Source organism: Pseudophryne corroboree, chromosome 11 (genome assembly GCF_028390025.1).
Source record: "Pseudophryne corroboree isolate aPseCor3 chromosome 11, aPseCor3.hap2, whole genome shotgun sequence".
Lineage (NCBI taxonomy): Eukaryota > Metazoa > Chordata > Amphibia > Anura > Myobatrachidae > Pseudophryne > Pseudophryne corroboree.
The window spans coordinates 332,547,202-332,572,069 of record NC_086454.1 but is presented as its reverse complement, the minus strand read 5'-3'; the positions used below and the strand labels follow the sequence as shown (position 1 = coordinate 332,572,069).

The window sequence follows — 24,868 nt, the reverse complement described above, 5'->3', positions numbered from 1 at the left end:
TTGTGCCCCCAGTGGCACCTTGGGATCTCAACGTGGTGTTGAGTTTCCTAAAATCACATTGGTTTGAGCCACTAAAAACCGTGGATATAAAATATCTCACGTGGAAAGTGGTCATGTTATTGGCCTTGGCTTCGGCCAGGCGTGTATCAGAATTGGCGGCTTTGTCATGAAAAAGCCCTTATCTGATTTTCCATATGGATAGGGCAGAATTGAGGACTCGTCCCCAGTTTCTCCCTAAGGTGGTATCAGCTTTTCACTTGAACCAACCTATTGTAGTGCCTGCGGCTACTAGGGACTTGGAGGATTCCAAGTTACTGGACGTAGTCAGGGCCTTGAAAATTTATGTTTCCAGGACGGCTGGAGTCAGGAAAACTGACTCGCTATTTATCCTGTATGCACCAAACAAGATGGGTGCTCCTGCTTCTAAGCAGACTATTGCTCGCTGGATTTGTAGCACAATTCAGCTGGCGCATTCTGCGGCTGGACTGCCGCATCCTAAATCCGTAAAAGCCCATTCCACAAGGAAGGTGGGCTCATCTTGGGCGGCTGCCCGAGGGGTCTCGACTTTACAACTTTGCCGAGCTGCTACTTGGTCAGGGGCAAACACGTTTGCTAAATTCTACAAATTTGATACCCTGGCTGAGGAGGACCTTGAATTCTCTCATTCGGTGCTGCAGAGTCATCCGCACTCTCCCGCCCGTTTGGGAGCTTTGGTATAATCCCCATGGTCCTTTCGGAGTTCCCAGCATCCACTAGGACGTTAGAAAAAATAAGATTTTACTCACCGGTAAATCTATTTCTCGTAGTCCGTAGTGGATGCTGGGCGCCCATCCCAAGTGCGGATTGTCTGCAATACTTGTACATAGTTATTGTTAACAAAAGGGTTATTGTTGAGCCATCTGTTGAGAGGCTCAGTTGTTTTCATACTGTTAACTGGGTATAGTATCACGAGTTATACGGTGTGATTGGTGTGGCTGGTATGAGTCTTACCCGGGATTCAAAATCCTTCCTTATTGTGTCAGCTCTTCCGGGCACAGTATCCTAACTGAGGCTTGGAGGAGGGTCATAGTGGGCGGAGCCAGTGCACACCAGGTGACCTAAAGCTTTCTTTAGTTGTGCTCAGTCTCCTGCAGAGCCGCTATTCCCCATGGTCCTTTCGGAGTTCCCAGCATCCACTACGGACTACGAGAAAAAGATTTACCGGTGAGTAAAATCTTATTTTCCTACACCATTCTCTAAGCCACACATTTACCTCCCTTATCTCCCTCTGCTTCCCTGGGCTAGCGCGTGGCACTGGTAATATTTCGGAGAATATTACCTTAAATATCCTTGCCTTTAGTCCCTATACTCTTTCTTATGGACATCCCACCTACCACTAACTTTGTAGTTGGTGCCAACATGCACCAAGACCGCCGGACTGTTCCCAGCCCCTCCCAACAATCTTTCTACCCGGTCCGCGATGTGCCATACCCGAGCACCCGGGAGACAACAGACTGTACAGCGATCACGGTCTCGGTAGCAGATTGTTAAATCTGTCTTCATGATAATAGAATCCCCTACCACCACAGTCTCCTCCAGCTCCGTCATTTCCTCACTACCATCCTCCAAATCTTCGACCAATCAGGCAAATTTATTGGGGTTTAGTAGTTCAGAGATGTCGTGTCTCCCCCTTTTTTTCCTCCTTCTAACTGTGACCCAGCTGGCTACCTGGTTGTCCTCGTCTACCGGTGTGTGTCCCTGCAACTCCTCCACTGTTCTATCTAAGCTTTGCTCGAGATTGTGAATATCCCTCAGTCGCGTAACTGCTTGCTCTAGATCAGTTACCTGGGCTTCCAGGTCAGCCGTTCTCACACACCTCGCGCAGATGTATTCATGTGACACCCCATCAGAGTTGCCACGGACATTTAACTTATTTCTGCGCCCTTTTTCCCCCTCTACAAAATACAGCGTGGCTAAATACTTTGAGACTTCAGCAAGGAAAGGGTTAAGAACATTTTCTATGCTATAGCTGTCATGCGCTTGGACAGTTAACAGCCGTGTGCCGAGTCTGTTGGCAGTTGGGCGGCGGCCATCTTAGGAGGATGGGCAGAGTGAAACAGGACCTAGGAGCAGAAGGTGCTGAGCTGATTTGGTGGTGTACATGGTGACCAAAGGAGACTCCTTACCTGATCTTCAATAAATCAGAGCCCAGCAGCTGACAAAGAGAGTGTCTATGGAGTGGTGAGCAGACTACGTCAGCCCTGAGGCAAAATAGCCACTTCTAGTGAGATCCAGGAGCCCCATTGCAGACTATACATTCTCACACTCCCTGTCACAGACTCCCTGGTATACAAGAGATCACAGTTTTATACAGTAAATTAGCCAGTTTCTATAGTAATAACACCCTTTATGAGACTGATAAGAGCCATCAAATAGCAGTAAGCACCTCTGTGCAGAAGCAGACAGTCATGTGCCGCAGTTTTCTCAGCATACAGCCAGAACTTTGTAGCGCAGTAAGGAACAATACTGTCTTAGTTACACAGACAGCTTAAAGGATTCAGGACTCAGTATCACAGGGGCTTGCAGCTGATGTACTGCTCCAGGTCAGACAGTGTAAATGTAACAATTGAGTACAGTAACCTTTTTGGAGTACAGGTCAGTAACCCTGTTTCACCAAGTACTCATTGCAAGCCCTTCCAGATATAGAGAGACTGCTCATAACAGGGACAGAGACACCTTAGCTGCCTATATTGCATTTAAGGATGAGTCAGGATTAAGTGGCACAGTTGTAAACCTACTTATTGCCTGACACAGCCATGTGGATATCGCAGAGAGCCTCCTTTAAGAAAATAGCACCTACAGTACAATCAGTTAATACTATTTCTCTATCGTCCTAAGTGGATGCTGGGGTTCCTGAAAGGACCATGGGGAATAGCGGCTCCGCAGGAGACAGGGCACAAAAAAGTAAAGCTTTACTAGGTCAGGTGGTGTGCACTGGCTCCTCCCCCCATGACCCTCCTCCAGACTCCAGTTAGATTTTGTGCCCGAACGAGAAGGGTGCAATCTAGGTGGCTCTCCTAAAGAGCTGCTTAGAGAAAGTTTAGTTTAGGTTTTTTTTTCTTTACAGTGAGTCCTGCTGGCAACAGGATCACTGCAACGTGGGACTTAGGGGGAAAGTAGTAAACTCACCTGCATGCAGAGTGGATTTGCTGCTTGGCTACTGGACACCATTAGCTCCAGAGGGATCGAACACAGGCCCAGCCGTGGAGTCCGGTCCCGGAGCCGCGCCGCCGACCCCCTTGCAGATGCTGAAGCGTGAAGAGGTCCGGAAACCGGCGGCTGAAGACTCCTCAGTCTTCATAAGGTAGCGCACAGCACTGCAGCTGTGCGCCATTTTCCTCTCAGCACACTTCACTGGGCAGTCACTGAGGGTGCAGAGCGCTGGGGGGGGGCGCTCTGAGAGGCAAATATAAACCTTATACAAGGCTAAAAATACCTCACATATAGCCCATAGGGGCTATATGGAGATATTTAACCCCTGCCTGACTGGAAAAATAGCGGGAGAAGAACCCGCCGAAAAAGGGGCGGGGCCTATCTCCTCAGCACACGGCGCCATTTTCTGTCACAGCTCCGCTGGTCAGAACGGCTCCCAGGTCTCTCCCCTGCACTGCACTACAGAAACAGGGTAAAACAGAGAGGGGGGGCACATTAATGGCTATATATATATATATTAAAGCAGCTATAAGGGAGCACTTAATATAAGGATATCCCTTGTATATATAGCGCTTTGTGGTGTGTGCTGGCAGACTCTCCCTCTGTCTCCCCAAAAGGGCTAGTGGGTCCTGTCTTCATTAGAGCATTCCCTGTGAGTTTGCGGTGTGTGTCGGTACGTGGTGTCGACATGTATGAGGACGATATTGGTGTGGAGGCGGAGCAATTGCCAAATATGCAGATGTCACCCCCCAGGGGGTCGACACCAGAATGGATGCCTTTATTTGTGGAATTACGTGATGGTTTATCTTCCCTTAAACAGTCAGTGGAGGACATGAGGCGGCCGGACAATCAATTAATGCCTGTCCAGGCGCCTCAAACACCGTCAGGGGCTGTAAAACGCCCTTTGCCTCAGTCGGTCGACACAGACCCAGACACGGGCACTGATTCCAGTGACGACGGTAGAAATTCAAACGTATTTTCCAGTAGGGCCACACGTTATATGATTTTGGCAATGAAGGAGACGTTACATTTAACTGATACTACAGATACCGTAAAACAGGGTATTATGTATGGTGTGAAAAAACTACAAACAGTTTTTCCTGAATCAGAAGAATTAAATGACGTGTGTGATGAAGCGTGGGTTGCTCCTGATAAAAAGTTGATAATTTCAAAAAAGTTATTGGCATTATACCCTTTCCCGCCAGAGGTTAGGGCGCGCTGGGAAACACCCCCTAAGGTGGACAAGGCGCTCACACGCTTATCCAAACAAGTGGCGTTACCCTCTCCTGAGACGGCCGCACTTAAGGATCCATCAGATAGAAAGATGGAAGTTATTCAAAAGAATATATACACACATGCAGGTGTTATACTACGACCAGCTATAGCAACTGCCTGGATGTGCAGTGCTGGAGTAGTTTGGTCAGAATCCCTGATTGAAAATATTGATACCCTAGATAGGGACAATGTTTTACTGTCGTTAGAACAAATAAAGGATGCATTTATCTATATGCGTGATGCACAGAGGGATATTTGCACACTGGCATCTCGGGTGAGTGCTATGTCCATTTCAGCCAGAAGAGCCTTATGGACACGACAGTGGACAGGCGATGCGGATTCAAAACGTCACATGGAGGTTTTGCCGTATAAAGGGGAGGAGTTATTTGGAGTTGGTCTATCAGACTTGGTGGCCACGGCTACTGCCGGGAAATCCACTTTTTTACCTCAAGTCACTCCCCAACAGAGAAAGGCACCGACTTTTCAACCGCAGCCTTTTCGCTCCTACAAAAATAAGAGAGCAAAGGGCTTGTCGTACCTGCCACGAGGCAGAGGAAGAGGGAAGAGACACCAACAGGCAGCTCCTTCCCAGGAACAGAAGCCCTCCCCGGCTCCTGCAAAAACCTCAGCATGACGCTGGGGCCTCTCAAGCGGACTCGGGGACAGTGGGGGGCCGTCTCAAAAATTACAGCGCGCAGTGGGCTCACTCGCAGGTAGACCCCTGGATCCTGCAGATAATATCTCAGGGGTACAGGTTGGAATTAGAGACGGATCCTCCTCATCGTTTCCTGAAGTCTGCCTTACCAACCGTCTCTTCCGAAAGGGAGAGGGTGTTGGAAGCCATTCACAAGCTGTACGCTCAGCAGGTGATAGTCAAAGTACCCCTATTACAACAAGGAAAGGGGTATTATTCCACTCTATTTGTGGTACCGAAGCCGGATGGCTCGGTAAGGCCTATTCTAAATCTGAAGTCCTTGAACCTCTACATAAAAAAGTTCAAGTTCAAGATGGAGTCACTCAGAGCAGTGATAGCGAACCTGGAAGAAGGGGACTTTATGGTATCCTTGGACATCAAGGATGCGTATCTACACGTTCCGATTTACTCCGCACACCAGGGGTACCTCAGGTTCATTGTTCAAAACTGTCACTATCAGTTTCAGACGCTGCCGTTCGGATTGTCCACGGCGCCTCGGGTCTTTACCAAGGTAATGGCCGAGATGATGATTCTTCTTCGAAGAAAAGGCGTATTAGTTATCCCATACTTGGACGATCTCCTAATAAGGGCAAGGTCCAGAGAACAGCTGGAGACAGCTTTAGCACTATCTCAAGAGGTGCTAAGACAACACGGGTGGATTCTGAATATTCCAAAATCCCATTTAATCCCGACAACTCGTCTGCTGTTCCTAGGAATGATTCTGGACACGGTTCAGAAAAAGGTTTTCCTTCCAGAGGAAAAAGCCAAGGAGTTATCCGATCTGGTCAGGAACCTCCTAAAACCAGGAAAAGTGTCAGTACATCAATGCAGTCGCATCTGCAGATGCACCTGCGAATAACCCTGTCACCAAAGACAAGGGTGTCACTTCTGTGGTGGTTGCAGAAGGCTCACCTATTAGAAGGCCGCAGATTCGGCATTCAGGATTGGATCCTGGTGACCACGGACGCCAGCCTGAGAGGCTGGGGAGCAGTCACACAAGGAAGAAACTTCCAGGGAGTATGGACGAGTCTGGAAAAGTCTCTTCACATAAACATTCTGGAACTAAGAGCAATCTACAATGCTCTAAGCCAGGCGGAACTTCTCCTGCAAGGAAAGCCGGTGTTGATTCAGTCGGACAACATCACGGCGGTCGCCCATGTAAACAGGCAGGGCGGCACAAGAAGCAGGAGTGCAATGGCAGAAGCTGCCAAGATTCTTCGCTGGGCGGAGAATCACGTGATAGCACTGTCAGCAGTGTTCATCCCGGGCGTGGACAACTGGGAAGCAGACTTCCTCAGCAGACACGATCTTCATCCGGGAGAGTGGGGTCTACATCCAGAAGTCTTCAACATGTTAATAGACCGTTGGGAAAGACCAATTGTAGACATGATGGCGTCTCGCCTCAACAAGAAACTGGACAAATATTGCGCCAGGTCAAGAGATCCACAGGCAATAGCTGTGGACGCACTGGTAACTCCTTGGGTGTACCAGTCAGTGTATGTGTTTCCTCCTCTGCCGCTCATACCAAAGGTATTGAAGATCATACGGCAAAGAAGAGTAAGAACAATACTAGTGGTTCCGGATTGGCCGAGAAGGACTTGGTATCCGGAACTTCAAGAGATGCTCACGGACGAACCGTGGCCTCTACCTCTGAGAAGGGACCTGCTACAGCAGGGTCCCTGTCTTTTTCAAGACTTACCGCGGCTGCGTTTGACGGCATGGCGGTTGAACGCCAGATCCTAAAAGGGAAAGGCATTCCAGAAGAAGTCATTCCTACCTTGATTAAGGCACGGAAGGAAGTCACCGTGAAACATTATCACCGCATTTGGCGAAAATATGTAGCGTGGTGCGAGGATCGGAGGGTTCCGACGGAGGAATTCCAACTGGGTCGTTTCCTACATTTCCTGCAATCAGGATTATCTATGGGTCTCAAATTGGGATCCATTAAGGTTCAAATTTCGGCCCTGTCAATATTCTTCCAAAAAGAATTGGCCTCTGTCCCTGAGGTCCAGACTTTTGTCAAGGGAGTACTGCATATACAGCCTCCTGTGGTGCCTCCGGTGGCACCGTGGGATCTAAATGTAGTTTTAGATTTCCTCAAATCCCATTGGTTTGAACCATTGAAAAAGGTGGATTTGAAATATCTCACATTGAAAGTGACTATGTTACTAGCCCTGGCCTCTGCCAGGAGAGTATCTGAATTGGCGGCTTTATCTTATAAAAGTCCTTATCTGATCTTCCATTCGGATAGGGCAGAACTGCGGACTCGTCCGCATTTTCTCCCTAAAGTGGTATCAGCATTTCATCTGAACCAACCTATTGTGGTGCCTGCGGCCACTAGCGACTTGGAGGACTCCAAGTTGTTGGACGTTGTCAGAGCCTTAAAAATATACATTGCAAGGACGGCTGGAGTCAGAAAATCTGACTCGCTGTTTATATTGTATGCACCCAACAAGTTGGGCGCACCTGCTTCTAAGCAGTCGATTGCTCGTTGGATTTGTAACACAATTCAACTTGCACATTCTGTGGCAGGCCTGCCACAGCCTAAAACTGTAAAAGCCCACTCCACAAGGAAGGTGGGCTCATCTTGGGCGGCTGCCCGAGGGGTCTCGGCATTACAACTCTGCCGAGCAGCTACGTGGTCGGGGGAGAACACGTTTGTAAAATTTTACAAATTTGATACCCTGGCAAAGGAGGACCTGGAGTTCTCTCATTCGGTGCTGCAGAGTCATCCGCACTCTCCCGCCCGTTTGGGAGCTTTGGTATAATCCCCATGGTCCTTTCAGGAACCCCAGCATCCACTTAGGACGATAGAGAAAATAAGAATTTACTTACCGATAATTCTATTTCTCGGAGTCCGTAGTGGATGCTGGGCGCCCATCCCAAGTGCGGATTATCTGCAATACTTGTACATAGTTATTGTTAACTAATTCGGGTTATTGTTAAGGAGCCATCTTTAAGAGGCCCTTTCTGTTGTCATACTGTTAACTGGGTTTAGATCACAAGTTGTACGGTGTGATTGGTGTGGCTGGTATGAGTCTTACCCGGGATTCAAAATGCCTCCCTTATTGTGTATGCTCGTCCGGGCACAGTACCTAACTGGAGTCTGGAGGAGGGTCATGGGGGGAGGAGCCAGTGCACACCACCTGACCTAGTAAAGCTTTACTTTTTTGTGCCCTGTCTCCTGCGGAGCCGCTATTCCCCATGGTCCTTTCAGGAACCCCAGCATCCACTACGGACTCCGAGAAATAGAATTATCGGTAAGTAAATTCTTATTATCCAGACTAGCAAAATAGACTCACAGTTGCCTAGAAATAGTGTGCTGCATCATATTAGAAGTTGCAAAACTGCTCGGTTGGACAGAACCTGCTACACTTCATTTGTTGTAATCCATCCATTGCTACCTTCATCCAAGACTTGTATTAACTATTCTCAGGATATAACTTTCCTAGAAAGGTGCACTATACTCAATGTAGCTAGCTACAAAACTAAAGGTTTTTACGGGGCCCCAATTATAAGAGTATTTTCAGGTGATTGCTTAAAACTGTATATTAGTGTGTAAGGATTGTCAAATGTGGATATTGTTTCTTGTGCTTTATTGTTCTTTGCATGAAAATGGTATGTGACTAGCATAGACATTGAGGTTAATCTAAATTGCCATTATATGAGATAATCTCAAATTTCTACAGCTGAGAAAAACTTATAGCAGTGTTTCAGTAGAATAAAAATTCATATAGAGAAATTGTGTAATCAATGCCTGTGTGCAATATATCCTGAACTATATTGTAAGTTGCTGGTGAAACTTATTCCTGTTAGAAGCTACAGACACTAGGTCCAGGTGAGGAACACCAGAAAAGATATAGTAACACATTAAACCAGAGGGTTAGACTTCCTAATACTTACCTGTAAATTGTTGACTTCAGTGATGCCTACTTTAGGGTGTCACATTCACACTGGGACGGTTGCTTCAGGTGCGCATACATCTTGCACGACATGCACTGAGTGAGATTTTCAATCACCGCCCATTTTGTTAATAAACACTAACTCCCTGTTACCTTCAGAAAAAAAATACAAACTATGCAATATACTACGGTACTATAGCCTAGCTGTTAAGAGAACAACAGACAGTAATTGATAATACAATCAAGGAGAGGGGAAAAAAAAGTGTTTAAGAGATGTGATACTTGCGTGTCCGGCCCACGTCTGGCCTGCAGTCAGCAGGTATACTGCCCATGAGTGCCCTTTACTTATGGAATGTTAATGAATGAGTAATACTGGCCAAACACTGTGCAGTTTTGTGGGTGGCTACAAGTCGCAGACATGTTGGTGTCAGCGGCTGTGTCTAAAGACACAGTTGCACTGACATCGGCGGCCATCTGCAATTGGACATAAGGCATTTGCGGCTAATGGTGCGCCAATAATGCGTCTTTGTATACACATCGGCGGATTTGCACCCCGTCCTGTGGGCATTTCAATAGAACACTCATCGGACACAGAATCAACATAAAGACATTGCTTGATATGTGACATTTGTACATCTGTGTGCAACTGAGTCTTGTGGTGCATACACACGGTGAGATTCGGACTTATCCGATTCTCACCGTGCGACAGGGGGCCGGGTCGGCACTTAGCCAGTATCGCAAGCACATAATAACTGTGCTTGCGATGCTGGCTATGTGCGATTTCAATCCTGACTATCTCTTCTATAGAGATAGTCAGGATTGACTTGCCTGCACAGCCTATTTTTTCTGCCGATGCCGACCGCGCGGGGCCGCGCATCGGCATCGGATCGGGATCGCAAGGTGACTGTCACCTTGCGATCTGCACTATATTTTCTTCCGATTCTGACTATATAGTCAGAATCGGAAGAAAATATCTTACCGTGTGTACACACCTTTACTCTGTATGCGATGCGCTACGCTGCAGTGGCCACAGCTGTTCTAAGTTCCGTTCTCCATCTGTGACTTTGTACGTGTTTAAAATGAAATCCTGTGCAGTTAAAGTCGCAGCCCGGCGTCTCCAGTACACTGTTAAAGGTGTTTCGCTGTGTCTGCGATGCAAATAATAGGCAAAAGTCTAAGAAAAATACTCTACGGTGCTCCCCTCTGAGCGTCTCAGTCATGCTGTACGGCAGATAGACACTAGATGTATGAGAACACACCTGTATCTTGCATGTTTCCACACTGCACAGAATACAATATTGGGGGTCAATCCGAGTTGCCCGCTCGCTAGCTACTTTTAGCAGCCGTGCAGACGCATAGTCGCCGCCTATGGGGGAGAGTATTTTCACTTTGCAAGTGTGCGAATGCATGTGCAGCCGAAAGGGACAAAAACGTTTTGTCTGAGTAGCTCTGGACTTACTCAGCCGCTGCGATGACTTCAGTCTTTTTGGTCCCGGAATTGACGTCAGACACCCGCCCTGCAAATGCTTGGACACGCCTGCGTTTTCCCAAACACTCCCAGAAAACGGTCAGTTGACACCCACAAACGCCCTCTTCCTGTCAATCTCCCTGCGATCGGCTGTGCGAATGGATTCTTCGTTACATCCATCGCCCAGCACCGATCCGCTTTGTACCCGTACTATGCACCTGTGCATTGCGGTGCATACGCAGTAGTGACCTGATCGCTGCGCTGCGAAAAACGTCAGTGAGAGATCAACTCGGAATGACCCCCATTGACAGTACACAAGTATTGGTAAGACGGAGCTGTATGCCTCTCCACTTGTGCCTGAAGGGGTGTTACTGGGCCTAAGGAGGTATCTCATGTAGGCTAAATTTAGTGGAGGAATTTTGACGGAATTGCAAAGTTGCACATATGCATAAACATACCTGTTTTTAGGTAGATCTCTTGCTTCAAGGATAAGAGGGACATGTACTAAGCAATGATAAAAGTGGAGAAGTGAGCCTGTGGAGAAGTTGCCCATGGCAACCAATCAGCTGCTCTGTATACATTTATAGTATGCAAATTCTAAATGTTACGTCAATGCTGATTGGTTGCCATGGGCAGCTTCTCCACTGGCTCACTTCTCCACTTTTATCACTGCTTAGTACATGTCTTCATAAGGCTAGTGCGTTAGGCCTATCCTAGGGAAGATGAGTGAAAATAACGGCTATGAAACCAGTAGTCAAGATGTGGGAGCTGTAGTCACATAGGAGTAGACGAGACGTATGATCCTTCTTATGTTATGTGCACTGATACCTACATACATACCGCCGATGTATATATCACTGCATTTATCACTCTGCACGGGATGGATGAGACATTACAGCCAACACGCCTTCTGCTCTCCATCGTCCTTTGATACATACCTCTTTGCATACGACCAGGGCCGCCATCAGGGGGGCGCTGGGGGCACAGCTGTCCCGGGCCCAACCTCTCTGACAGAGAGAGGAGGGCCCGGGATGCTCATGCAGCCACCTGCCCGCCCGCCGCCGTCCCCGCCATTCGGCTGTCGTCCCCACTGTTCTGCCGCTGTCCTCCGACCCTCCAGCAGCACTGTATTGAAAACTTCCCTCCCAAAATGGCCACCGCCACATAGGAGACAGTTATTCAAGATACTAGAGGAGCCCTCTAGTATCTTAAATAACTGTCTTCTCTGTGGCGGTGGCCATTTTGGGAGGGACGTTTTCAATACAGCTGCAGGAGGACGGAGGAGAGCAGCAGAACAGCGGGGATGGAGGCGGGCAGGCAGAGGCATCAGCATTCCGGGCCCTACGGACAGCGCACATGTATATATGCATGTATGTGTGTGTATATAATACACACACACACGTGTGTTAACTGGTGCTATTCTACAGTGGGGGGGAAGGGCCCTGCCTATTTTGTCAGTCCCGGGCCCCGCAATTTCTGATGTCAGCCCTGCATACGACTCCTATTAATTATATGTATAACTGCCATCTCTAGAATCCAGTAACACGTCCCTTTACTTTTTATTTAGTGTATCCGGATGCTTTTTGGTGACTTCTGCTGGAGGAAGACAATTTATTGCAGAGTTATCCCAGTGTCCGGAGCTGCAGGAGATACAGTAAGGAGTTCCTTAAGTAACGACCCCGGCACAATCACTCCTGGCACGTTATATAACACTGTTCTCTGTCTCCAACAGCTTACAATCTATGGCGCTGGATGACGCCACTCTCCCCACTTTGTTCCAAGGATTTCCGCAGGCGTCATTAATAAGGAAGCTAATGTAAGAATAAAATAATGATGATAATGAACACATTATGGAATTGTATTGAATGGGAGGCCCTTACGTTAATTAAGTGATTCATTCATTTCATGTTCGGACATAAATCTGGTAATGTTCACACTATTTATTTTATATATAAAACCTACACAGATCGCACTGAAATAACTAGGTCGACAGTAACTAGGTCGACAATTATTGGTCGACAGTAACTAGGTTGACAGGGTCTCTAGGTCGACATGTTCTAGGTCGACAGGTCAAAAGGTCGACATGAGTTTAAAAAAAAAAAATTTCTTTCTAGCATCCATAAGGGATACCGGGGGAAACTAGTACGATGGGTATAGACGGGGTCCAAAGGAGCCAGTGCACTTTAAATTACTTCAACTGGGTGTGCTGGCTCCTCCCCTCTATGCCCCTCCCACAGGCGGTTTTAAAAAAAAAAGTGCCCTAAGGAGAGGATGCACATCCATAGAGTTTTCTTCAATTTAATTTAAAACTTTTATTTTTTTCGGTATACTGTCTGGCCAACAGCAGACCTGTGCCGTGGGAGTTAGGGGGGGGATGGTCACCGGCCATACGAGGTGCAGAGCCGCTTCCCCACTGCAGGACCACCGTCCTGAGGGGCTGTTTGTTCAGCGGGGCACTGCGCCTTGGCTGTCACAGCCGCAGCACGCCACACACCCCTAACGCTGCCTGAAGGTGACATTGGTGGTGAGTACAAACCAGGGACCCTGCTAGGGGGGTCCCCGGTTCAAAGTGCGGCTGACCACGGGCGCGGCGTACGGGACCCTCCCTAGGGGGCCCGCTAGGATTCATCGTGTGTGCACTGGCACAAAACTGTTTAACTAAGCACTTGTGAGGTTTTAAGCTTATTTGGAGACTTTGCCAGTATAAATAAGATATAAAGCTATGGTGCCATTGGAGGGGGCGGAGCTTCCTCAGAGCGGGACCAGCAGCATTTTGGCGCCTTCCTCTGCTTACAGCAGCCATCTACAGCACACACACAGCGCTTCCTGCCTCACAGACACGCTGGATCATGCTGCATCACAGCAGTCGTTTCTATAAGCCCAATGTCACTTTCCCCGATTCTCCAGAGTTACATAACTTATACAAACAGGTCTTGTAAAATCCAGACAAAAAATTCCAAATGTCCAAAAAGTTTTTGCGTACTTTCCCGTTTGCTCCTGAAAGTAGAAAATTTTGGGAGGAACTCCCTGGCATGGATGGCTCAGTCTCTCGTCTGTCTAAAAAGGCAGTGCTGCCCGCCCCAGGCTCCTTTACCATGAAGGATACTGGGGATCGGAAGATAGAGACTACCCTCAAGTCTGTATACAATGCAGCCGGCCTCTCACAAAGACCGGTTATTGCGGGTTGCTGAATGACCCATGCCATTCATTCTTGGGCCATTCAAATTCAGGGCCGATCTTTCGGGGGATATGCCCTTAGTTACTAAGGTCACCCTACTGAAGCACATTCAGGACACTACACGTGTCCTCTGTGATTCCCTCAAGGAGATGGGGAACATTAATGCTTGGACGTCTGCCATGGCAGTGTCAGCGCGCAGGGCCTTGTGGTTGCATCAGTAGATTGCGGACGCAGAATCCAAACGTAGTGTGGAATCTCTCCCCTTTTCGGGGGAATGGCTTTTTGGGGTCGAATTGGATATCTGGATTTCCAAAGTTACGGCTGGGAAATCCACGTTCCTCCCCTCTGGGGCCCCGCTGGCAAGACGCTCCAATCCGGGGCAGTCTGTCCAGTCCTTTCAGTCTCACAGATTTCGATCTAAGGCCAGAGGTTCCTCCAATGCGGCCAGAGGTAGGTCTCGTAAACCTGTAAGCACCAGTTCTCAGGAACAGTCCACCGGTTCTGCTTCCACTAAGGCCTCAGCGTGACGGTGCCCACCCACCCCGAGGGGATCTTGAGGTGGGAGCTCGACTGTGTCACTCCAGCCATGTCTGCGAGACCTCCTGCGAGGATGTCTGGGTCAGGGAGCTCGTTTCTCAAGGCTATAAGATTGAGTTCGACAGTACTCCTCCTCAACGATTTTTAAAATCAAGCTTACCAGCTTTGGAGGATATGCAGGTTACGCTGCAACAGGCTATCTGAAAATTGGTCCAGTCCCACGTCATTGTTCCTGTACCACTACCGCAATGCGGCAAAGGGTTTTACTCAAACCTATTTGTGGTGCCGAAGCCAGACGGTTCGGTCAGACCCATTCTGAATCTGATATCCTTGAATCCTTTTTTGAGGGTGTTCAAGTTCAAAATGGAATCCTTGCAAGCAGAAATTGCGGGAATGGAAGAACAGGAATTTATAGTCTCCTTGGATATCAAGGACGCCTATCTCCATATTCCGATTTGGCCTCCTCATCAGGTGTACCTGCGGTTTGCCCTGCTAGACGATCACTTCCAGTTCCAAGCACTGCCCTTCGGCCTGTCAACAGCCCCGAAGGTATTCACGAAGGTGATGGCAGAGACTCTGGATCCAGGGGGTCAATGTAGTCCCTTACCTCGATGATCTTCTGATAAAGGCAAGATCGAGGGAGATTTTGTTGTTCCATATCAACCGCACCATCCGTCTTCTGTCCGACCATGGGTGGATTCTCAACTTACAGAAGTCCCGCCTGAAGCCAACTCAGAGGCTCCTGTTCCTGTGGCCCAGAAGGTATTTCTACCAGAGGACAAGGCGAAAACACTTCAGGAGATGGTTCGCATGGTGCTCCGATCTACTCGAGTGTCCGTACCTCTCTGCATAAGGTTGTTGGGAAAGATGGTTGCCTCTTACGAGGCAATCCAGTATGGAAGGTTCCATGGCAGAATGTTTCAGTTGGATCTCCTGAGCAAGTGGTCCGGATTGCATCTCCAGATGCACCAGATGATTCAGCTGTCACCTCAGACCAGGATTTCCCGCCTGTGGTAGCTACAGTCCTCCAATCACCTGGAAGGCCGGAGTTTCGGGATTCAGGATTGGACCCTCCTCACGATGGATGCGAGTCCGAGAGGATGGGGAGCTGTCACCCAAGGGGCGCAGTTCCAGGGCAAGTGGTCAGCCCACGAAAGCCTCCCTCCAATCAACATTCTTGAACTTCGAGCGATCTACAATGCTCTGCTTCAAGCCTCTCCTCTGCTCAAGGATCACGCGATCCAGATACAGTCAGACAACGCCATGGCGGTGGCATATATCAATCGAAGGACAAAAGCAGAGCCTGCATGCGAGAGGTGTCAAAGATACTCCTCTGGGCGGAAAGAAATGCAAGAGCCATGTCAGCAATCTTCATTCCGGGTGTGGACAACTGGGAAGCGGACTTCATCACTATCTCCACCCGGGGGAGTGGGGGCTCCACCATCTGTTGTTCCAGCAGATCATCGACCGGTGGGGCTGCCCACAAATAGACATGATGGCTTCTCGTCTCAACAAGAAGCTTCCCTGCTATTGCTCACGGACCAGGGACCCTCAGGAGAGGGCAGAGGACCCACTGGTGTCGCCTTGGCCGTACCGGCTGGTCTACCTGTTTCCTCCGATCCCATTGCTCCCAAGAGTGCTCAAGCGAATCAGGAATCAAGGTATCCAGGCAATTCTAATTGCCCTGGATTGGCCTTGGAGGGCATGGTATGCAGATCTTCTGGACCTGTCCGTCGAAGACCCTTGGCCTCTACCACTCAGAAGAGATCTTCTTCAACAAGGACCGTTTGTCTACCCGGACTTACGGTGACTTGTTTGACGGCATGAAGTTGAGCGGAACATCCTAGCTCACAAGGGCCTTTCCAGGAAGGTTATTGCAACCATGGTTCAGGCCAGGAAACCTGTGATCATCATATCTGGAGGAGATATGTCTCTTGGTGCAAGGAACACATGTATCCACCTGCAGAGTTTCACTTGGGTCATTTCCTACATTTCCTGCAGGCTGCTGTGAATAAGGGCAGACATTAAGGTCCAGATTTCAGCTCTTTCCATTTTCTTTCAGAAGAATTTGGCAGTATTGCCAGAAGTTCAGACCTTCTTGCAAGGAGTACTCCACATACAACCTCCCTCTGTGCCGCCTACGGCACCCTGGGATTTGGATGTAGTGTTGACCTTTCTACAGTCCTCCTGGTTTAAACCTCTGATGACGGTAGAAGACAAGTACCTCACGTGGAAGACGGTGATGTTACTGGCCCTGGCTTCTGCTCAACGTGCTTCAGAATTGGGGGCCTTATAGTGTAAAAGTCCCTACTTGCTCTTTTCCGAGGACAGAGCAGAGCTCCAGACTAGACAGCAGTTCCTGCCGAAGGTCGTCTCTGCATTCTACTTGAATCAACCTATTGTGGTTCCGTCCAGTTCTGACACTTCTGCTTCTCCGGAGATATTGGATGCTGTGCGGGCCTTGAAGATCTATGTCAAGCGTACAGCTCTGGTCAGAAAGACGGATTCCTTGTTCGTGCTCTATGATGCGCAGAAGAATGGCTGCGCTGTTTGAAAGCAGTCTATTGCTCATTGGATTCGGCTTACTATCCATCAGGCCTATGTGTCGGCAGCCTTGCCTGATCCTACATCTCTGAAGGCACACTCTACTAGATCGGTGGGCTCTTCCTGGGCGGCTGCCCGTGGAGTCTCGGCCTTGCAACTATGCCGAGCGGCTACCTGGTCGGGGAAGAACACTTTTGTGAAGTTCTACAAATTTGATACCCTGGCCAAAGAGGATACCCAGTCTGGGCAGGCGGTGCTGCAGCAGTCCCCGCACGTTCCCGCCCATTCTGGAAGCTTTGGGACGTCCCTATCGTACTAGTTTCCCCCAATATCCCTTATGGACTACGAGAAAAGGGATTTACCGGTAGGTATTAAAATCCCATTTTTTTACCTTTTTCATACGTAACGATCCACGTAGACTACAATTGGGAATAGTAACCTGTGCCGAGTGCAGCGCTCGCCATACGAGGGGACGCGGTGCACTATTTGGGGTTCCTGGTCACTGTATAGAGAAAATGACACCAAAAAACATAAAAAAACTCGTGTCGACCTTTTGACCTGTCAACCTAGACCATGTTGACCTAGACACCCTGTCGACCTAGAGACCCTGTCGACCTAGTTACTGTCGACCAATAGTGGCCGACCTAGTTACTGTCGACCTTGTATACCACAACCGAGGGGGCGTGCCAACGGCATTAGAACGCCGTTGGTGGGGTTCGGTCTGAACACGCAAGCCGCTGCGACCCAGAACGCGGCAGGTAGCCGCCTGCCAGCGCAGCTAGGCTGCGCAGATAGGGAGCTACTTGGAGGGTGCGAGAGCTTCGCCGCCGTGCGATGCTTTTACACTCGTGCAGGGGGGCAGGGCCGGGCCTGTCTAGCCCTGTACTGGGCGTCCCCCCGCATATGCCGCATCAGGTCTGAATCACCCCCAATTTCCACCCGTCACCTTGGCAACACAAGTCATCCAAAGGCAGTCTGGGGGGAGATGTATCAAGGCTTGGAGAGAGATAAAGTGGAGAAATTGCTAAAAGCAACCAATCAGCTCCATTCACTTATCTAGCACAGTCTTTGAAATGGTATTTTTGCTATTTTATCTCTCGCCTATCGCTTCATGTTCTCCCTCTATAAAGAATCAGAAATATTTAGCAATAGAACATCATTTATTTTCATATCTTATGAATCAGTGTATAAATCCTCCCAAGTTCTACTCTCTAGAGTTTCCCTTTATTATTTCTGTGTGGTTTTTGATTGGCTGTAATACTAAATCCTCTGTACAATGGGGGTCATTCCGAGTTGATCGCTCGCTGGCAGTTTTTAGCAGCCGTGCAAACGCTATGCCGCCTCCCACCGGGGAGTGTATTTTGGCTTTGCAGAAGTGCGAACGCCTGTGCAGCAGAGCGCCTGAAAAATGGTTTTGTGCAAAACAAGACCAGCCCTGTAGTTACTCTTCGTGTGCGTTGATTCTAACGACGGAGGGGACGGCTTTTGACGTCACACACCCGCCCAGCGTTTGCCCAGCCACGCCTGCGTTTTCCCCGACACGCCTGCGTTTTTCTAAGCTCTCCCTTAAAACGGTCGGTTGACACCCAGAAACGCCCACTTCATGTCAATCTTCGTGCGACTGAAAGCTTTGCTAGAACCTGTGCAAAACCTCAAAGGACTTTGTACCCGTACGTCGCGTGTGCGCATTGCAGTGCATACGCATGCGCATATTAGCCGTTTTTTTCACTGATCGCTGCGCTGTGAACAACAGCAGCTAGCGATCAACTCAGAATGACCCCCCATGTGCTGTGCTTTTGATGACTGTAAAGCCCCTTGAGTCCTATGAGAGGAAGAGCGCTGTATTAATAAAATCATTATTATTATTATTATTATTATTATTATTATTATTATTTTTTATTAATAAATCATCTATAGACTTTAGTGCATGCAGGGTTCATAGGGCCTAATTCAGACCTGATCGTAGCAGCACATTTGTTAGCAGTTGGGCAAAACCATGGGGGTCATTCTGACCTGATCGCACACTGCCTTTCATCGCAGCTCAGCGATCAGGTCAGAAGTGCGCCGGCGCATGGCTGACAGCCGACGGCCGTCATTGCCTAGCGATTGCCTCTGCCTGAGTGACAGGCAGAAGCAGTCGCTGGGTGGGAGGGGGCGGTGCAATGGCCGCCGTTTTGTGGGAGGGGAGGGGCGGGCCGAAGCGGCTGCGTGACATCACACGCAGGCGCTGAGACCCCGGGCAGCGACGAGTAGCTCCCGGTCAGCACGCAAAAGCTGCGCTGGCCGGGAGCTACTCCTGAAGTGCAAAAGAATTGCCGCTGGGCAATGCTTTTGTGCTTCTGCGAGGGAGGGGGCCTGACATGCGGGGCAGGCTAGCCCTGTGCTGGGCGTCCCCCCGCATGTCAGTGTGCCTGATCGTAGCCTTGCAAAATTTTGCAGGGCTACAATCAGGTCTGAATTAGGCCCCATGTGCACTGCAGGTGGAGCAGATATAACATGTGCAGAGAGAGTTAGATTTGGGTGTGGTGAGTTCAATCTTAAATCTAAATTGCAGTGTAAAAATAAAGCAGCCAGTATTTACCCTGCACAGAAACAATATAACCCACCCAAATCTAACTCTCTCTGCACATGTTATATCTGCCCCCCCTGCAGTGCAGCATGGTTTTGCTGCTGCGATCAACTCTGTCTCTGAATTACCTCCATAATACAAAGGGGGTGTTGTGATTGGCATTATCAAGACAATACATTGAATAAAACACAATGTGCATATTCTGATTGAATTAATAAATCATTCAAATAGATATATTGTTTTTGTGTATTTATGGTTTCTTTTTCAGGCTTGGCAATAACAATATAACCCATGCAGGTGTTTATTATCTGGCAGAGAGTTTGGCTCGCTGTACCAACATGGAGAGCATGGAGTAAGTATACACTGACATTTATACACTGAATCAGGGTTTTCAGTCACTTTCCTCCTTTTTATTTTGACCACACCTAGGAGGAGATCTTTCAAACCATCTGAAGAGGACCAGTGGAGTTGTTGCCCATAGCAACCAATACGTAGTTTCTAGTATAATTTATATATTACAGTCTATAAAAAAATGAAAGCTAGAATCTGCCACTTTAAAAGGTTTGATAAATCCCCCACCATCCCTAACAGCCCCCTCCCCTCTCCCACACAGCATCAGACTGTCAATCACTGACGCCATCCCTGTGTCCTATATCTCAGGACCCATTTGCGCATGCGCAAAGTACCAAACATCGTTACTTTGTGTATCAGGGCACGTATCCAACTGGACCTGAATGACGTCCAACATGCATGTATAATCCTGGTAATACATGCTCAACTAATATAAATAAGTATCTGCGGCCTCTCCATCTTCCTATCGTTATGCAGGCATACAGTTATTACTCCTATTCTCTTCTGTAGAATAATATTGACCAAAACTCGCTAAGATTGCCGTCCAGTCTGTCGCCAACCACCGCCCCTCACACACCTTCTTTCCTTATGTAACCTACAGTATGTTACCCAATTCAGGCAAGCTTTTGTTGTTAGCATCAAGGGGATCATTGAATTGATCACTGGTAAATCTAAAGGCCAGTAGCCGCTCTCATAGACCCCTCTACTGCATTTGACTACATTTTTTAGAACGTGAGCTAGTAAGTATTCCCGCCGGTCTAGAGAAGCTACTGTATAGTACCGAACTGACATTCCTATGTCTGCTGACAACACAACACTAAACACTACCCTCCAGCTTGCTGCCTAGATGTCAGCCTTGACTCAGAACTATTCTTATAGGCCCTACACATTGGCCGATTTGTTAGAAAGATATGAACGATCTCGTTCATAAATGAACTAGAACTCGTTCATATATTTCAGTGTGGGGGCTCCAGCGATGAACGATGCGCGGCCCCGCGCTCGTTCATCGCTGGTCCCCCGTCGGCTGTACATGCAGGCCAATATGGACGAACTCGTCCATATTTGCCTGCACTTCAATGCAGTCGGGTGACGGGGGGAGTGAAGAAACTTCACTCCCCCCGTCACTGCCCCCCCGCCGTCGGGTCGCTCGTCGGCCGTATCCGCCGTCGGGCAGCTCGGTGGCGGGTCGGCCAGTGTGTAGGGCCTATTAGTTTCCCACATCCAATCTGTACCAAATCCTGTCAGTTATATCTTATGCGGGTCCTACATCTACAGCCCGATTCTCCATTCTGCTGATCAGATACGCTGAGGATTTCCAACGTGTGGGATTTCTCTGTTTCCCCAACTCAGGCATTGGCAGAATGGGAAATTGCCCCAATACTTGCCTGATGTATGGTCTCCATAATACATACATTTCCATGATACACATGTACAGGGCCCTATCAATTTTTACCCTACCACCCATACTTTATAAAGGGACAGCGCACACCTAAGGCATGCACTGCAAAAAAAGGGGTGTGGTCTCACATGGAAGAGGCATGGCCACACAACAGAACCCCCAATTCAAATTACACCACACAGTAGCACAATCTTATTTACATTACACCGCACATTGGCCCTCATTCTGAGTTGAACGCTCGCTAGCTGTTTTTAGCAGCCGTGCAAACGCATAGTCGCCGCCCACGGGGGAGTGTATTTTCGCTTTGCAAGTGTGTGAACGCCTGTGCAGCTGAGCTCTGCAAAAACAGTTTGTGCAGTTTCTGAGTAGGTCTGGACTTACTCAGCCCTTGCAATCACTTCAGTCTTTTTAATGCCGGAATTGACCCGCCCTCCAAATGCCCGGACACGCCTGCGTTTTCCCTACCACTCCCAGAAAACGGTCAGTTGACACCAGTGCCGTTTCTAGCGGCGGGCGAGCCGTGCAACCGCACGGGGCGCCCGCCGCGGCACTTTGTGACCACTGCTCTCCTCCCTCTCTCTCCCCCCGAGCGCTCCTGCTCGGGGGGCGGGGCTTCGCGGAATGACGCGTTTGCGTCGTGACGTCACGACGCAAACGCGTCATTCCACGAAGCCCCGCCCCCCGAGCAGGAGCGCTCGGGGGGAGGAGAGGAGGACTGGAGATAACCATCTACAGAGGAGGCGGCCGGCGCGCGGGACCCGAAGAGCGGCAAGTTGTAAGTATTCTTTTTCTCTCTCTCTCTCTCTCTCTCTCTCCCCCTCCCTCCCCCCACTTGACACCTGCCGCACTGTGTAAAATGGGGATACCTGCTGCACTCTGCAAAATGGGGATACCTGCCGCACTGTGTAAAATGGGGGCACCTGCCGCACTGTGTAAAATGGGGGCACCTGCCGCACTGTGTAAAATGGGGATACCTGCCGCACTCTGTAAAATGGGGATACCTGCCGCACTCTGTAAAATGGGGATACCTGCCGCACTGTGTAAAATGGGGGCACCTGCCGCACTGTGTAAAATGGGGGCACCTGCCGCACTGTGTAAATGGGGATACCTGCCGCACTGTGTAAAATGGGGGCACCTGCCGCACTGTGTAAAATGGGGGCACCTGCCGCACTGTGTAAAATGGGGATACCTGCCGCACTGTGTAAAATGGGGATACCTGCCGCACTGTGTAAAATGGGGGCACCTGCCGCACTGTGTAAAATGGGGATACCTGCCGCACTCTGTAAAATGGGGATACCTGCCGCACTCTGTAAAATGGGGATACCTGCCGCACTGTGTAAAATGGGGGCACCTGCCGCACTGTGTAAATGGGGATACCTGCCGCACTGTGTAAAATGGGGGCACCTGCCGCACTGTGTAAAATGGGGGCACCTGCCGCACTGTGTAAAATGGGGATACCTGCCGCACTGTGTAAAATGGGGGCACCTGCCGCACTGTGTAAAATGGGGATACCTGCCGCACTGTGTAAAATGGGGACACCTGCCTGCGTACTGTGTAAAATGGGGGCACGTGCCTGCGTACTGTGTAAAATGGGGACACCTGCCAGCGTACTGTGTAAAATGGGGACACCTGCCTGCGTACTGTGTAAAATGGGGACACCTGCCTGCGTACTGTGTAAAATGGGGACACCTGCCTGCGTACTGTGTAAAATGGGGACACCTGCCTGCCGCACTGTGTAAAATGGGGACACCTGCCTGCGTACTGTGTAAAATGGGGACACCTGCCTGCCGCACTTTGTAAAATGGGGACACCTGCCTGCCGCACTTTGTAAAATGGGGACACCTGCCTGCCGCACTTTGTAAAATGGGGACACCTGCCTGCCGCGCTTTGTAAAATGGGGACACCTGCCTGCCGCGCTGTGTAATATGGGGACACTTGCCTGGTGTAATGTGTAAAAAGGGGACTTTTTTATTTTTATTTTTTCCCCCTGTGGTGGGCGTGATATCAGACGAGGCCACGCCCACTGTAATGAGACCACGCCCATTTCAATCAGGCCACACAGCCTTGTCGGGAGCGCGCGCGCATGCTTTTTTTCTGGCTATATGGGGGGGGGGCACGCAATTTTTTTTTATAGCAATGGGGGGGGGGGGGGGGGCGCATTTTGAAATCTCGCACTGGGAGCCAAATTGTCTAGAAACGGCCCTGGTTGACACCCATAAACGCCCTCTTTCTGTCAATCTTCTTGCGATCGGCTGTGCGTATGAATTCTTCGTTAAAACCATAGCTCAGCAACGATCCGCATTGTCCCCGCATGACGCGCGTGCATACGCATGCGCAGTAGAGACCTGATCGCAGCGCAGTGAAAATTGGCAGCGTGCGATCGACTCGGAATGACCCCATAGTGTCCCTGATTCATATTACATCACATAGTAGTGCCCCTTATTCACGTTACGACACACAGTAGTGCCCCTTATTCATGTTATGTTACACAGTAGTGCCCCTTATGACCGTTATGCCACACAGTAGTGTCCCTTATACACAGTGTCGACAGTAGTGTCCCTTTTACACACACAGTGCTCACAATAGTGCCCCTTATACACATAATGCCCACAGTAGTAGTGCCTCTTACACATAATCCTACAGTAGTGGTGCCCCTTACACATAATGCCCAGAATAGTAGTACTGCTTATACACATAATGCCCACGGTAGTAGTGCACTTTACACATCATGCCCATAGTAGTGCCCCTTATACACATAATGTCCACAGTAGTAGTGCCCAGTGGTCTCAGAAGGCGGGTGCGGGGGGTACGGCCCGCACCTGGGTGTCCCCATCGGAAGGGGTGACACCAAAGTGCCAGCTCTTCTGTAGTGACAGGAGCCGAGTGCTGCAGTGAGATAAACCCCTGCAGCACTCGGCTCCTGTCACAGATAAGAGCCAGCACTGCACGCTGAGCAGTCTCCGGGGGCAGTCAGCATCTTTGGGGAAGCTGGGCATGCCCCCGGAGCGAAGGGGGGGAAAAAATCAGCGAAGCCACGCCCTTTTTTATTAGGTCACGCCCCCTTTTCGGACGCCCGCGGCTCCCGCGGGAGGGGGAGGGGGGGTGATAATACAGAGTGCGCTCCGGGTGTCACCACACCCGGTGACGCCTCTGGTAGTGCCCCTTATACACATAATGTTCACAGTAGTGCCCCTTATACACACAATGCCCACAGTAGTAGTGTCCCTTATACACATAACGCAACACAGTAGTCTCCCTTATACACAATGCCCACAGTAGTGCCCCTTATACACATAATGTCCACAGTAGTAATGCTCCTTATACACATAATGTCCACAGTAGTGCCCCTTATACACACAATGCCCACAGTAGTAGTGTCCCTTATACACATAATGTAACACAGTAGTGTCCCTTATACACAATGCCCAAAGTAGTGCCCCTTATACACAGTGCCCACAGTGGTGTCCCTTATACACAATGCCAATAGTAGTAACCCTTATACACATAATGTCCACAGTAGTAGAGCTCCTTATACACATAATGTCCACAGTAGTAGTGCCCCTTTATACACACAGTACCCACAGTAGTAGTGCCCCTTTATACACACAGTACCCACAGTAGTAGTGCCCCTTATACACAGAATGCAACACAGTAGTGTCCCTTATACACAATGCCCACAGTAGTGCCCCTTATACACAGTGCTCACAGTGGTGTCCCTTATACACAATGCCAATAGTAGTATCCTTTATACACATAATG

The 24,868-nt window shown here is 49.3% G+C and overlaps 1 protein-coding gene across 5 annotated transcripts in view; it reads left to right on the top strand.

The window, feature by feature from the left end:
• The window catches only part of NLRC5 (NLR family CARD domain containing 5), a 253,349-nt gene that overhangs the window by 132,293 nt on the left and 96,188 nt on the right, over positions 1–24,868 (top strand). For all 5 annotated transcript variants that reach the window (XM_063945766.1, XM_063945765.1, XM_063945768.1 and 2 more), the window contains exons 36-38: positions 12,099–12,185; positions 12,264–12,347; positions 19,628–19,711. In XM_063945766.1, the coding sequence (XP_063801836.1) occupies positions 12,099–12,185; positions 12,264–12,347; positions 19,628–19,711 (255 nt within the window). The remainder of the gene's footprint in view (positions 1–12,098; positions 12,186–12,263; positions 12,348–19,627; positions 19,712–24,868) is intronic.